At 37.5% G+C, this 15,126-nt stretch overlaps 1 protein-coding gene across 2 annotated transcripts in view; it reads left to right on the top strand.

Annotated features, from left to right (window-relative positions):
- The window catches only part of eIF4B (eukaryotic translation initiation factor 4B), a 212,811-nt gene that overhangs the window by 81,261 nt on the left and 116,424 nt on the right, over positions 1-15,126 (top strand). For both annotated transcript variants that reach the window (XR_010861597.2, XM_067158454.2), the window contains exons 5-6: positions 6,565-6,772; positions 6,957-7,355. Coding sequence is in view for 1 of the 2 variants with exons in the window: in XM_067158454.2 (XP_067014555.1) it covers positions 6,565-6,772; positions 6,957-7,355 (607 nt within the window). In the remaining variant the exon portion in view is untranslated. The remainder of the gene's footprint in view (positions 1-6,564; positions 6,773-6,956; positions 7,356-15,126) is intronic.

A 15,126-nucleotide genomic window follows, 5' to 3' on the forward strand; every position in this document is an offset into this window, starting at 1 on the left:
TTCGTGATATGTTGGGTTTTCACAAATGGCATGGTGGAATCCATGTACTGCAAGTCTTGTAAGCACGTGCCTCGTCTCAAAATTTGCTGCAGTCCATGTACGATCGATCATGGCCTCATTTCCATAGAATTCCGTTGGTACTTTTTCTCTTTTCCTACTTAGTGTTCATGGTATGTTCTCCGATGCCGTTTTGTTGGGTAGGGGATACATTGTCCTTAGATCCTCTGCGAGGAAAGTTTCCCGCGCGAGAAGGTAGACTAATCTGGATCTTGTTGTTTTTGGCACTCCAATTGCTCTTTTGATGTATGTTGCCTTAACTCTTTCCAGTGTTGCCAAGTTCTTTTCATTCAGGTGTCTCCATATAATTTCAATACCATATGTAAATATTGGTACGATTTTCTATTTGAAGAGCACCATTGCTGTGTCTAGATGAAGCTTATTTCGTTTATTGCTCTAATGGCTTGTGTCGCTTTCTCTATTGTGTGCTTAGTGAAGCATTTTGCAGATGGCTGGAATGTTATCCCTAGATATTTGTATTCTTTGGCGATAGATATTATTTTTCCTTCCAAGGTGATTCTTGTCGATTTTGGTATTTGCCCTCCTGATCTGAACACCATTTCCGTCTTCTCAGTGTTAATTACGAACTTGTGTTCAATGCACCATTTTCCCACACCGTCTATAGTGTTCTGCAGTTTCTTTAAGCTTTTTGAGTCGATCACAATATCATCCGCGTAGGCATATGCTGCTACATCTTCATTTTGTGCAATGTCCATAATGTCCTTCACTGCCAGGCTGAACAGCAGAGGGCTTAGTGGGTTCCCTTGGAGTACACCATTTGTTTGAATTATTGGTTCTGAAAGGTCTAGGCTGTCCGAGATCCGTTTCTTGTTCCATTCATTTATGGAGTTTATAATTCTTGTCCAGGCGCTCTCTCTTCCTAGAGTTTCCTCGCGCTTCCTTTGTACTAATGCTCAGTCCAGGAGATCAAAGGCTTTTGTGAAGTCTATAAAGATTGTATAGTATTTTTCCTTCCTTTTGATAGCTTCCCATATCGTCACAAAAGGAGGTAAATATCAATACGGAAAAATGAAGTTCATAAATCAAGCTTCCCATATGTTGTTTAGCAGTAGTTCAACCGCTGCGACAGTAGATCTTCCTCTCCTAAACCCAAATTGAGATTCTGGGAGGTGTTGTTCTGCTGTGCCCCTTATTCTTTCTGTGATTAGTTTTGTGAATACCTTAAAAGGATTGTTTTCCAATGCTATTCCTCTATATTTATTTGTGTCCTTCGGGTCTCCTTTTCCTTTGAACATTACCTTTACTATTGATTGTCTCCACTGACCTGGGATTTTGGCTGTTTCTATGGATTTATTATAAAATTTCGTCCTAATTGGTGCTAGTAGATGAGCCGTGTCTTTAAGGAATTCATTATATATCATATCCGGTCCTGCAGCTTTTTTCCTGTTTGTGGATTCAATAATGTTTTGAACCCCATTTGTAGTAAGTGGAGAACATGCTGCCATCTCACACGTTGTATGCTCTTGGTTGGTTTCTGGTGTTCCTTCTCTTCTTTCTTTATTGAGGGTGTCTTTGAAATGTCTCGTCCATTCCTCCATGTTGATATAGTGGGTCAGAGCCTGCTTTCAAGGACGGATTGCTATGAATGGGGGTCTCTCCTGCCGTACAACACCAGTTGCTTTCACATCTCTTCAACATATGCACGCCACACGTAATATTTACATCAGCACACTGACCATTTTAACTTTATTTCAACCTGGCTGCATAATACACCCATTAACCGAAGATAATGGCAGGACTTCTAGTTTTAATGCAACTTCATTTATTCTTATACAAATCCAATTGAACTTTGCAAGATAGTATTACAACTCCAAGGACACTGTAAACTCACATCAATGTACGACGCTGTGTTCAATATAGACATTATTTGAACACCTATTAATGGCGGATATTGGCAGGACTTCAAGTTTTAATGCAATTTCATTTATACTTAACTCAACTTTATTTGAACTTCGCAAGATAGCATGGCAAGATCAAGGATACTGTGAACTCAAATCACCATAAGACGCTGTACCCAATATTTAATCAGGCATTACTATATTGTGTTTTTAATTGTACATGACAAGATGGGACTTTAATTCTATGTTTTTTACCATCCAAATTTTTTAAATGTTACATTGTGTAATGGTCTTAGTTTTGAATTTTTAATGGGGGCCCTTCTATTTTATCAGGTCTTATTGTATACTGAATTTTAATCCACTAGCTGAGGAAGAGAATGCATAAATATTCTCGAAACATGTACTAGATGTTAAGGTGAAAGGTAAATAATAAATAGTATTGACGAGGCGGACCATCTACCAACATATTTGCAGTAACATTCTCTGCGATTCCCTTTTTGGCTAGGAATCTTTTTACAGCATCTTTCGTAGTCTCCTGTTTTAGTCTTCCCTCAAAGACTTTAAATTAGCCATCAGTTGAATAATGTAAGAAGAAATCACCACATCGCCATTGAAGGTATAAAATTCATCAAACCCTTACTTACCAGTATTCTTGCTGCTTTGTAGCTGCCATTTCCTCTTTAATCATATTTTTGATATTGTGATGTCTTCTATCATTGCTCTCATTTGATTGTTTATTTTTTCGGTAATTTTGTATTCTAGTGTTGATGTAGCTCGGGGTTCAGATCATTTGCTGTTTCTCCTATAGGTGAAGTGTGCTGTGTGCCTCTTGTTAATTCTTGTTCGTGGTCGCTAGATGGCGCCACCTGTCCTGCTGCATAGCTGTAGTCTTCTCTTGTATACTCTCTGTGTTCCCGTAACCTCCATTGATGGCATGTTTTCATCATCATTTTTAGATTTTTGGGCCTTTTTTCTGCACACTGAATAATTTTTCAGTACACTCACTGCTTTTAGGATTTCCTCCTTCATTTCTTTCTTCATATAACCTCCTGTTTCCGGTAAATCTGTTAGGTATTGTGTAGCATCTTTTACACGAGCTTCCGTGTCGTCTGCCATGTTGTAAATATGTTGTGGAAAATATGTGCAGTTGCTTAAATGCGTTAACAAAATACTACTTTAATCATCACATCATCATCATCATCGAACACATCCATCATCAGAACTGATAAAAATATATTTGTGATTAGTATGTATACATACACATTGGATCTTCAGAAAGGAGGAACATTTTCAGGATGGTCTTTCTTATGGGAAGCCCTTCACTCATTTAATTTGAAATCTCAAGGGCCTCCTGAAATTTCAGTTGTGTGGAAATTATGATTTTATTATAAGTTCATGTGTTACTATAAGTAGGTATATTATTTAACTTATGCATATGCTACTAAGTAAACAATTTCACAGTAGACACATATATGAACATAGGAGTTATGTTTAGAATATAAAATGTCAGCTTTTGCTCAACATTTTATTCATTGTATATACCTGCCAACTTTCCCGATTATTCTATTATTCCTCCCGATTTTAGCTTATTTTTTGGTGAACTTCAAACATTTGTTTTCATTTACTGCCATTTCAGCTTTTTTACGCCAGTGGCCGGAGGTCCTTCGCTCGTTGTCTGCTTTCAAACGAAATATCAACGTTTATTAACCCTTACTGCTCGTCTGTTGGGGGAGGCCCGACATTACGGTATTTCCTTTCCGGTCCCGTGTCGGGCAAGGCCCGACATGACATTGTATCGCCTACCGCTCGTCTGCTGTCTCTTAGCCAACGAAATACACGATGCTATACTGTACTGCCATCTTTTGGTTGAGCATAGAACTTTGTAAAATCTGGATACTATGTGACAATCAGTCAAAAATCTAGTACTTAGATGACAGTGTAGCCATCAGCTGTCCAATCCACTCATGCATATACAGTGTACTGTTCATTGTTGTATATGTCAGGATATAATACAAAAACCCAACATTTTGGCACCTTTGCTCATTCCTTGTACCCTAATGTGTATATACAATAGTATAAGATAGCAACTGCAGTGAACTTTGAATGGTCAGCTTGTGTACTGTAACCCAACATGTAGCTGATACTGATAGCTGGCGCAATTATAGATCAACAGATCCCGATTTCAAGAAATAGAAGTTTACGGCGGTTTCAGGCTACAAACCACTGCGAGGTATGAAACCAGGGACTATATGAGAGTTTTTCAATTGTTTTTTACTGATTATTTGTTCAGTGAAATTGCTAACAAAACCAATCAGTATATGATAACGATAGTAATAATAATAAAAATGTAAAATAATATGTCTTAAATTGCACATATTGATTTATTTCCTCCAATATAGCTTTCTGTAAATGCTTAAAGCTGAAGTACATCATTTAAGAGCGAGTGCTGTCTCCAAAATCGTGAAAGATGAACGCAGGTGAATTCAGTTTCAAAACACAAGTAGTAGGGACAACACAGAGAACTTTAATTCGAGGGGTAAGGGTTAGTGCGAGAAATGTGCACGAATATGCGATGTTTATTGAAACCTGTATATCGCGACGCATATATCGATTGCCAGTCTCTCGTTCTTGCGTGCTATGTTCGTGTTCACATCAGTTTAGTCGATTCTAGGGACTAGTCGCTAGATATGGAGTCTTTTTTAGTAATTTAGGGACAGAATTTCATTAACAACGACTAGTGACTTTTCTAGAGATTTTAGGAGACATTTGGAGACAATTCTGAGTAATTTTAATTTATCTTAATATAAATAAGAGTTTTGTCTGTACATTGCTCAGAATTTAAAAAGAGTGATATTTCTGCACCGGTCATGACCACAGTAACAAGGCGAAATGCACGTTTTAATTTTCTGTCATTTCTGTCTGTATGTATGTACGCTCATCATGAGAAAACGGCTAAGAGAATTGAATGAAAATTGGTATATAACGTCGCTATAATCTAGGCCATGAATAATTTTATTCGCGCTGAGTGAAATGGTAGTTTTGGGGAAGGCCTAAAATTTAATTCTCATATATTTTTGTTATTATTGGCCCTGTCGATAAATACTACATAACTAAAGTTATATATTATTAAATTTCCTAACATTTATGTCTTATACATTTTTACCATATCGGCTATGATAAGAGATATTAATGAATTTTTATTTTTGTTGCCAAGTCCATATCAGCGCTGAGGTACGAGAAAATGGGTGAACAGAATTCTATGTAAAGTTGGGGAATAAGGAACTACAGAGTACGCTATAATTAATTTTATTCACCCTGTTCGAAATGGTAGTTTAAGGGAAGGTGCCAAAAATTTAATTTTTAATTACCTATCTTATTGGTCATATCGAAAAGTACTACATAACAAAAGCTATAGAGAATACAATTTCCGATTATTTATGTCTTACTCAGTTTTACCGTACCGACTATAATAATATTGGTGGTGATGGTGATTAAATTTTGAAGATGATTATAAGAATGAGAAGAAAATCATGAAGGGAACGGTTACTTGAATAATGACACAAGAGTGAGTCATTAAAGAAAGGATGATTCAATTTACATTACATGCTCTAATATTACAGAGTCGGAAGAAAGCTAAATGTGAGGTCCTCCAATATAGATAGCTCATAAAATTGATCAACAATAGCATTACATTGACCATTGTTTGTTGTGATGTGCTTTGTGTATTCTGCTTTCATTTATCTCTGTTAGATGGGATTACTGCTGTGTAGGTGCATATCGAGTATAACAGCCTGCCTGAATATTGGCGGGAAGTAGCTGGGGAGTTAGATCTCTCTCTTCTTTAGCATGCCATTCCACTGGTTCATAAATTTTCTGGTACTACCGGTATGTAACACACTGGATCATCATAGTATTCGATTACTCTGAGGCAGTGATTGAAATGAGCAGTGTGCACACTTAACGGAATAATTACACACGAATGTTCACAGCTGTCTGCCGCCTGGTCATTCTAACCCTGTAACTTTGAACTGTTAGATCAACACTGTAGTACTTTTCATTAAAAGTGAGAATATGTGCTGTTTTTCATTTTATAGAATATTTCATATGGCAGCATTGTTTTTAATCGTGACAGTCGTACTGACGTCATTGTAATGACCTATGTTGACTTTAGTTGGGAAAGCTATAAGGACAGTCGTTTTGAGAATTCCGTAGCGAAGCATGGGTACACCAGCTGGTTATTTGATCCAGATAGCATTGCACGTTGCATAATTGCGCGGGCACTTGATGCAATATATTAATCTAAGTGCATAGCTGATTCACACACGTAGAGCATGAGTTCATACTATTTTCGGTAGGCTTATCAGAGACTGATCACCTCACTCACACACTTCCTATGGGGGAATAGAGATGTGTAATTTTTAGCCTTGTAGCCTCGTATAGCAACAGTCGAGCTTTGAGACAATAAGTTTTATAAACATATCATAGTGCTGTATTGTGCAAGACATGTAAAATAAGCAGTTTTGACCAATTGTTTCTCCTGATTTCCATATCAAAATCTCCTGGTTTTTGGTTTTGTTAAGTTGGCAGGTATGATTGTAGTTTATACTAAACCATTTCTGATAAATTGTGTTTGTAACTGTTTCTTCAGAGCATCAAGAACCGGCGGATACGCATTGATGTTGCAGATAATTCTTCAGAAAATGATCGTCGACGTGGTGGTCGAGATATGATGCGAGATATGGGCAGGGACAGAGAGGGATCAGAACAGTCGATGGGAAACTGGCGTTCTGGTCCTCGAGATGATTTAGGTGCTGACGATAGAGATAGAGGTGGTGGCTTTGGCCGAGATCGAGATGGTAAGACTTGAAAGTGAATATTTTCTAAATGAAAATAAAGTGCTTTAAAACTCTGGTATAATTTATCATAATGATGATGTTGCTAATTGTGATTAATGTAATTGTATGTTTGAAGTGTTTTAAAATTTGTACAATATTCGGGATGAAATTTCAAGTAATTTATTGTAACTGTTTTATTTTTTAGGTGGTTTTGACCGTGGCAGTCGATCGGGAGGTGGTCGTAGAGACTTTGGTGGTTTTCGTGAAGGGTTTGGTGATAGAGATCGTGACCGTGGTGGTGGTGGTAGTTTTCGAGATGGATTTGGTGGTGATCGTGGGCGTGATAGCTTCGGTGGTGACAGGGATAGGGGACGCTTTGGTGATCGTGATGGTTTTGATAGGGGAGGTTTCAGTGATCGCCGTGGTGGTGACAGAGAACGAGACTTTGGTCGAGATGGTGGTTTTGGGCCACGTCGAGGATTCTCGGATTTTGGGAGGGATGGTGGTGTAAGAGATGGCGGTGGAAGAGAAGGTGGTGTAAGAGATGCAAGAGATGGGGATAGCTTCCGAGGTGGTGATCGAGAGGAAACTTCTCAGGAGAGAGGTAAATATTGTTCAATATTTCTATTCCTTATTTTGGATGCTGAAAATGATATTTTAGTTTCTTTTCAGATTCACTAATAAGATTTCAGTTGCTGAATGATACAGTGCAAATTGTTTAACCCATATCTTCCCAAATTTGTTAGGTTTTTTTTTTTTTCTTAATTTTTGAAGCCATTGTCAGGGTGGGGTATTTTAAAGAAAAGCCCTTTTAATTTTTACATAATTACAAGTTTGTAAGAGTGCATTAGTTTGTAAATTAGCAGAAATATTGATCCAGAGTTGGTTGGCAATTGAAATCTTATACTAAAATACATTACCCTTTGTCTTAAATAATTATTCTATCATTAGCTAAGTTTTCATGTTGCTTCCAAACAAATTTAAAATCCTTATATTAAAGAAGTGTATTGCAACTTAGAAACAACGGTCACATTATTCAACAGTTGTACAGCGATAAATCTTCATTCAAAATATCTGGCCTAGTCCATGTATGCTCAGGTTTTAGTGTGATGTCATTTATTTTTTCCTTCCCCCCCCCCCCCCCCCCCATTTTTCTGTGTTGGCTGAAGTAGTTTCTGTTGTTTCGATGCTTATGAACAATTTCATCAATTACTACTTCCTCACTAGTGTTTGTATTGCATGTATCATCTACTTCATCCTCTACAGTCCCTGTAATTTTCTCAGGAAGAGTTCAGCCTCGCTTCGAAGTTGGTTTACGGACAAGTTGTTGTTACTGATTCGCCTCCTTCATAGTTGACCTCATCACTACACTTTGGATTTGCTAGTGGTTCAGTGCAAATGGTTGCATCCAGAAACTCTTCTTGAGATTCAAGTAGAGAAGCTATTTCATCAACAGTCAATCTGAAAAATAAAATTGTTTACCTAAAAAAATAAATCTAAATCTGTTCATTATGTGTAGTTTAATGTACCCACTTCTGTAAATATGATGCACAAAAATAATATAAACAGCCAAATTTGAAACACAAGTATTCTAGAATGAATTCGAACAAAAACTCATCACATTTATAACCAGATGAATAGCACCACCTACTCATGCCCACTGCCCCAATATTGGGGCAGTCACCTTCGCCATCATCGCTCTATTTCACACTTACACCAGCAAAATAGATGAAGGAAAGACTTATTTTCCTTGAGGTATGGAGATATTAATTTGAGTGAACGCAGGCATAATGCAGTAAAATACCAGTATAACAAAATTTTGGGAACCTCAGTAATTAGTTTGTTATAGTGAAAATTTGTTATACTGAGATAAATCAATTCTTAAGAACTCGTCCCTTGCTGAACCTGTTGAAGAATCTACATTATTTCAACATGAATTTACACATAAAAAATCTATACTGTATTTATTAAATGAGATGAAAATTAGAATACATATATACAGTAGAACCCCTATTTAGCGTTTTCCTAGGGATCGGAATTTTTTAACCTTAAATGGGTGAACCTTAAATCGAGGTTTCAGTAGAAAGCAAACTTTTCCAGAAATCTTTGCCTGTATTGACAAATTGCATCTGCACTCGTTATTTACACAATGACAACAATAAAACAAGGACATACTTACCCTACACACTATACTGTAATTACAACTATTCCTGTCACACTAATTCAGTAGTCATTGTATATTCCCAGCACACTACAAAATTATAACACCCTCAACATATTTACACAGTGACAACAATGTATTGAGCTCCTTTGCCTGTATACAGTACATATTTACACAACTGTCAGTATCTCAATCAAAGATGAAAGTCTGCCTTAGCACTGTTGGATTTTATATTCTAAATGTTCATTTCCAATTGTTTAGTCTGTCTATAACAGAGTTGTCAACTAATGGGGCGTTTAACCCTTTCCGCCCACATTTTCAGTCTGCTTATCGCTAGATTTCAACTTGTTATTTAGGAAAAATTGAAGCAGAGCACACTGTTTCAGAAAAAGTTAAATATAATAAATACTGTTGATCACAATGTATTCAAATTTTCAGTAATATTAGAAAACATACCATCACATCCATTTCCGTATTCATTGAGTCATAAGGTTGTTGGTTCAAACCTCCATGCCCCCTAAATGTGGTAATCGACACAAAGGTAGGCTCTATTTGTCACATTCACATGTATGAATCCCTCTAAACCAATAACCGCGTGATTCTGGAAGTGGAATGTATACTGTATATCAGCTTCTATTTCCCCTGAGCAAGTGTCTTCACATTATGTATCTATGTTTCCGGAATGTGCCTGTTTGAATGCTGCATTGATATATATATATATATATATATATATATGCAAGTGGCTATCTCACTGAATAGTTTGTCTCCTCCTAACACATGTCAAAAATATTTCTCGTAATACTCTTTTTGAAATTATGGACAGGTTCAAAATCAATCATATAATCATTCAGAGTAACGAAACGAAATATTTGTGTTGACTGAAATGCCGCGGCATCGCAATTAGGTCCGAATTCTCGATATCCGTTTTCACTTACATCACTGTTATCACTAAAATTATTTTCGTTGATATGTTATTCCCTCACTAAAAATGCACCTCCACCCCTACTCAACGATTCTGTGTCATTTTCGTCGCCTATATTCAGCTGTTTCAATATCCGCAGTATTCAATCCCGCCATGTTTACGAACGAAACAGCTGTCCCGCGCTTGCGGAAGTTCAAGACCGTTTCCTAGGCGACGTCAAGACAGACTATCGCTCTTCTTTCATTTCCTAAGCCTTGTAGATCGTACTGGGTGTTCATAAATGCCTCATAAACACTTCAAAGCTGAAGAATTCCAAAAACTATCGCATAGTTCGTGTAAGTGTGCAGATAATGCAGCCGGGCGCTAAGGACTGGAAGGCAAAGTGAAGAGTCAGGTGTTAAGGGTGGGAAAGGGTTAATCTGCATCCCACAGAGTTTTTATTTTCGCTGCCATAGTCAATTTCACTAAAACAATGAGCTAGAGCAAACTGACATAGAGCTGGAAATCCACGTGATACACAACAGACGAACTTACGGCAACTTACGTGAACTGACGCTATACTTTAATGCTGCTACAGATATACACACTCAACAGAGCTCAGCCATGTACTGCGTTCATGCAAGCAAAACATTGCGAAAGTTTGAACATTGTGTCATTGTTAGTCTTCGGCCATGGTCGGCTAAGTTAGAGCTCGCTCGTGGGTGTAGCGAGGAATCGATATGGAAGATGATCAGTCACGTTATGTAAACACTGGGTTCGAGAGTATTGATAATGGAGAAACGTGGTCCAGATTTGCCTGTAACAACGGGTGAATCAGGAAAAGGTTCTTATTGTAACTGAAATATAGTGCACACATTAATATAGGTATTTTCGAAGGGCATAATATATTGTCATTACGTCTACTGTACTGCTTTGGCTGCGGTCAGCTGTGTATCAGAGTTTGACATTTCACTTTAGCGCTATGCACCCCGCTCTAAATTCCTCTTATGCCTTGAATCGCCCTTAGCAAGCTTCTGCCGTCTTTTTCGTACGTTCTTAATGTCCCATAACCGTAACGAATAGAAATAAATACTTGCGAATTTTAAAATTTCGTAACGCTAAATGCAGGTTTTGCCATAATGTTAATTACTTTAAATCGAATATAAAATTGCATTGTTCTTATGGCTTAATTTTTGGGACCGTAAATTTCTTCCGTTAAATGCGGATTTACGTTAAATCGAGGTCACGTAAAATTGGGGTTATACTGTATATATGAAGAAATGATATAAAGTACAGGTACTTGCAAGAAGTTTTCAGCATCTCAAATTTTACCCTGTACCGGTACATTATGTCCTCGACTTTATATTTTGGAAAAGTCTGTGATTTTCTTCTGAACACTCCCAGACACAAACGAATATTCAAGGCAGTCAGCAACCACTGCACTTGAATTTAACACAGATTCTGGCACATCATTTCGTATCAAGAAAATCCTGAAGACTACGTCCCATGTTTGTTGCCCGCCCAAGAGTCAAACTCTGTTGAACACTTCGAGGCAAATCATCATCTTTCTCCTCATCATCACATGGATTCCTATCATTTATAATATCTATTGATTTAAAAATCTGAATACCGGGCGAGTTGGCCGTGCGCGTAGAGGCGCGCGGCTGTGAGCTTGCATCCGGGAGATAGTAGGTTCGAATCCCACTATCGGCAGCCCTGAAGATGGTTTTCCGTGGTTTCCCATTTTCACACCAGGCAAATGCTGGGGCTGTACCGTAATTAAGGCCACGGCCGCTTCCTTCCAACTCCTAGGCCTTTCCTATCCCATCGTCGCCATAAGACCTATCTGTGTCGGTGCGACGTAAAGCCCCTAGCAAAAAAAAAAAATCTGAATGTTGGAATACATGTCCTATATTACTTTTTGTTACTTTACTCTAATTCAAAATCCTTGTTTATGTTGCAAAATTCAATTATGTTGTTGAATACTGCTGTTGAAGTAAACTTAAAATGTTTCTTTAAAAAAAAATTCTGTATAAACTTTACCTTAGGGACTTGTTTATTTTATGAATAGTGTACCTTCAGTATTCTTTTATGACATTTAAAACATACAGTAAAACCTCGTTAAGACGTTTCTACAGGGGACAACAAAAAAACTATTAAGCAAGAAAACTTCTACTGAATATATGATTAAAACTATCCAGCAGGGATATAGAAACACTAAATAAGACTTTTTCCGACATGGGGGCATTTTACGTTGTCTATCCGCGGGTATAGTGTAAACTATGTCTACCATATCTAAAGATGAGAGGAAAGTATTATTAAAAGGTGTGAAAAACATGAGAGAACAAATATGAAAACCTTTTCTGCTGGGGCTCATAAGATAACAAGTGGACTGAAAGTAAAAACACCAAACACCAAATATGAAAACATGTGCACGGGGGCCAATAAAAATATCAAGGTATTATTGCAGATCACACTCTTTCTAAAACAAATGTTAGTAGAAGCCTTTTTATTTCGGAGCAGGGGATTTATTAAATATTATTATTTGGCCACACTCTTTGACAATGAATTACAGGTTTCACTCGACCATCTGCGACGGGCAGGATTGACTGATCAGCATTTTGAATGTAAGAAAACTTCGACCAAATTAAATGATCGAGTTGAAACTCAAAAGGTGCAAGTTCAACATTTGCGACCTCTATGTACTTCAAGATGCGGACGCCCAGTCCACTTTCTGACAGATTTTAATTTGGTCTTAATTAATAAGGAATATCATGATTTTGAAGGGCTGATGTTATACTTCTTTGCTATTTCTCCTTTCTCCGCTTCCTGAAGTATTGTACATTTTTCTTTGGCACACTAATACACACGTTGCTTCATGAACGAAAGATAAACAATGAACATGTCATGAGATGTGAATAAATGAAATGCAGCACTGAGTGTAGAGATGTGAAACTGTAATATTCATTGGTTGATTTTGTGTGTGGCATTCCTATCCAGCCAATAGCATTACTACTTACAAATTGGTTATTTTGAAATCGATATCTGGCTCGACCAATCGCGTACATGTATGGGAAAAGGCTACCTGAACCGTATCCTGTAAACACGAATATCGTAATCCAATCTGCGCACCCCAATATTTGAAGATATTTTTATTAATAGAAAATTGGCTTTAATGTCAGTTTTATGCATAAGAAATTAATCCTACATAATGACGTTCAATACTGGTACACCAAAACTGAATAAGATAATCTTCACCTGCTGTTAGGTAGACAACCTGCTCGTCAGAATTGTAATGTGTTTGCTTACCTTTCCCTGATTTGTAATCGGGTAGTTTCGCCTATGTGTTGTATAGTGTGTGCCGCCGCGTATTAGCTGTATAGAAACATGTGCAAATGCGTGTCGATTAAAACAGGATGAAATTCAATTATGTTTTGAAGGAAAAAGATGTTAACCCTTTGGCTTTCAAGGTAGCGATCTATCGGTACCCACGGGTCCTGCGAAAACTGTCAGGGTAACGATCCGTCGTTACCCGCCTTTATTATAATTATTTCATTATTTACGCGCCAAATAGCATATTTTTTGCACGGAATAAGAAGAGTACAGTTTTACCTCACGTTATACTCCGCGGGAACTGCCGGCTAACCGTATTTATCGTTATTCTTGAGGTCTGGAACATGTGCTCACTGGAGTTCCGTGTCTTGTTTACATCGTGGTTGGCGGCAAACTTGCGTTCATTTCTCTCTGTTTTCATTTGTGATTATATAGTGAAATTAGGCTGTATCGTAGGCAATATATTTAGTTTACTTGTTAGTTCATTATTGAAATAGTTTTCTTGGGTAATTAGGTGCATAGTGATAGTGAAGTATAAGATATAGTTCATTTAGGTTAGGCCTAGTTATTTATCGCACGCGACATGGCGAAGAATGTTCATTTAGCTGACGATGATATCACTGAATATCTTGACAATTATTCAAGTGATGGTGATGTTTCTCTGTCCGAATCGGTAATATCTTCATGGGCGAGTCTTGTATATTAGATTTAAGAAATGTGTGTTTTATGCAAAAATGGCTGACATTGTTCAGTGTTACATCACTTTATAAACATTTTAATCTATCCTTGGATGTAATGGACATAGAATCGTGATATTTACCATGATAGTAAACAATAATATAGCCTTCCTACTGTCATGAATAACAAACTCGGATTGTGAATACTATTTCCTAGAATTACTTCCAAACTTCCAAAATCTGATATTTATAACTTTGCTTCTATATTTATTACTTTTTAACATTAAACGCTTTTGGTTTAGGGAAATGACTTACATGCAGTGATACTAAGTGATGTATATTCTATAAGTTTGCCAACTTTCATGTTGATATCTTCATTGGTGTGCCTTCAATGCAATTTTAAAAGAAGTGTATTCATAATGTGCTAAATATGGCTGTCAGTTTTCACACATCCATCAGCTGAGAGCTTTAAAGCGAAAGGGTTAAATATAAGCAAAGGGCTACATTTTAATTCATTATACTGAAATTTGGAAATTCATTACAATGAAATATTTTAATAATTTTAACATGCATTAAATAGGGAAAAAATAATGTTGATATTCTGAACATTTCGTTAAACTGGCGTTCGTTAGAATGGCATTTGACTGTATTGAGAAACAAGAGAAGAAATACCTTAATTGCAAGAAGCAGCCATGTTGTAGAGAAACGGTTGAAATTTGCTTGTTCCTTGCATCTCCCCTGACCGGGCGAGTTGATCATGCAGCTAGGGGCGCAAAACTCTGAGCTTGCATCCAGGAGATAGTGGGTTTGAATCCCATTGTCGGCAGCCCTGAAGATGGTTTTTCATGGTTTCCCATTTTGACACCAGGCAAATGCTGGGGCTGCCACGGCCGCTTCTTTCCCATTCCTAGGCCTCTCCTATCCTATTGTCGCCATAAGACCTTATCTGTGTTGGTGCGACGTAAAGCAAACAGCAAAGAAAAGAGCATATCCTCTGTAGGTGCCAGGACAGTGGAAACAGCTGAAAGTTACTCATTGTTACCAACACAATTCTCGACGGCCATATTGTCCCCACGCAAGGAAGAAATGAGGGAACAAAAGTGTGAAGCAGGTGACGCCCCAAAAATGGGCCAGCTGGAAGATACCGGTTGAATGGTATTATATCAGAAATAAGAAACTACTGCATGAAGGAGAATGGGAATATTTTCAGAACATAAACACTGTATTAGATCGAAGAAAAACTCTCCATCTTAATGTACAGTAAAGCCTCGATGCATCGTTTTTCAAGGGGGGAGGGGGGGGG

This window comes from Anabrus simplex, chromosome 1 (genome assembly GCF_040414725.1).
Source record: "Anabrus simplex isolate iqAnaSimp1 chromosome 1, ASM4041472v1, whole genome shotgun sequence".
NCBI classification, from domain to species: Eukaryota; Metazoa; Arthropoda; class Insecta; order Orthoptera; family Tettigoniidae; genus Anabrus; species Anabrus simplex.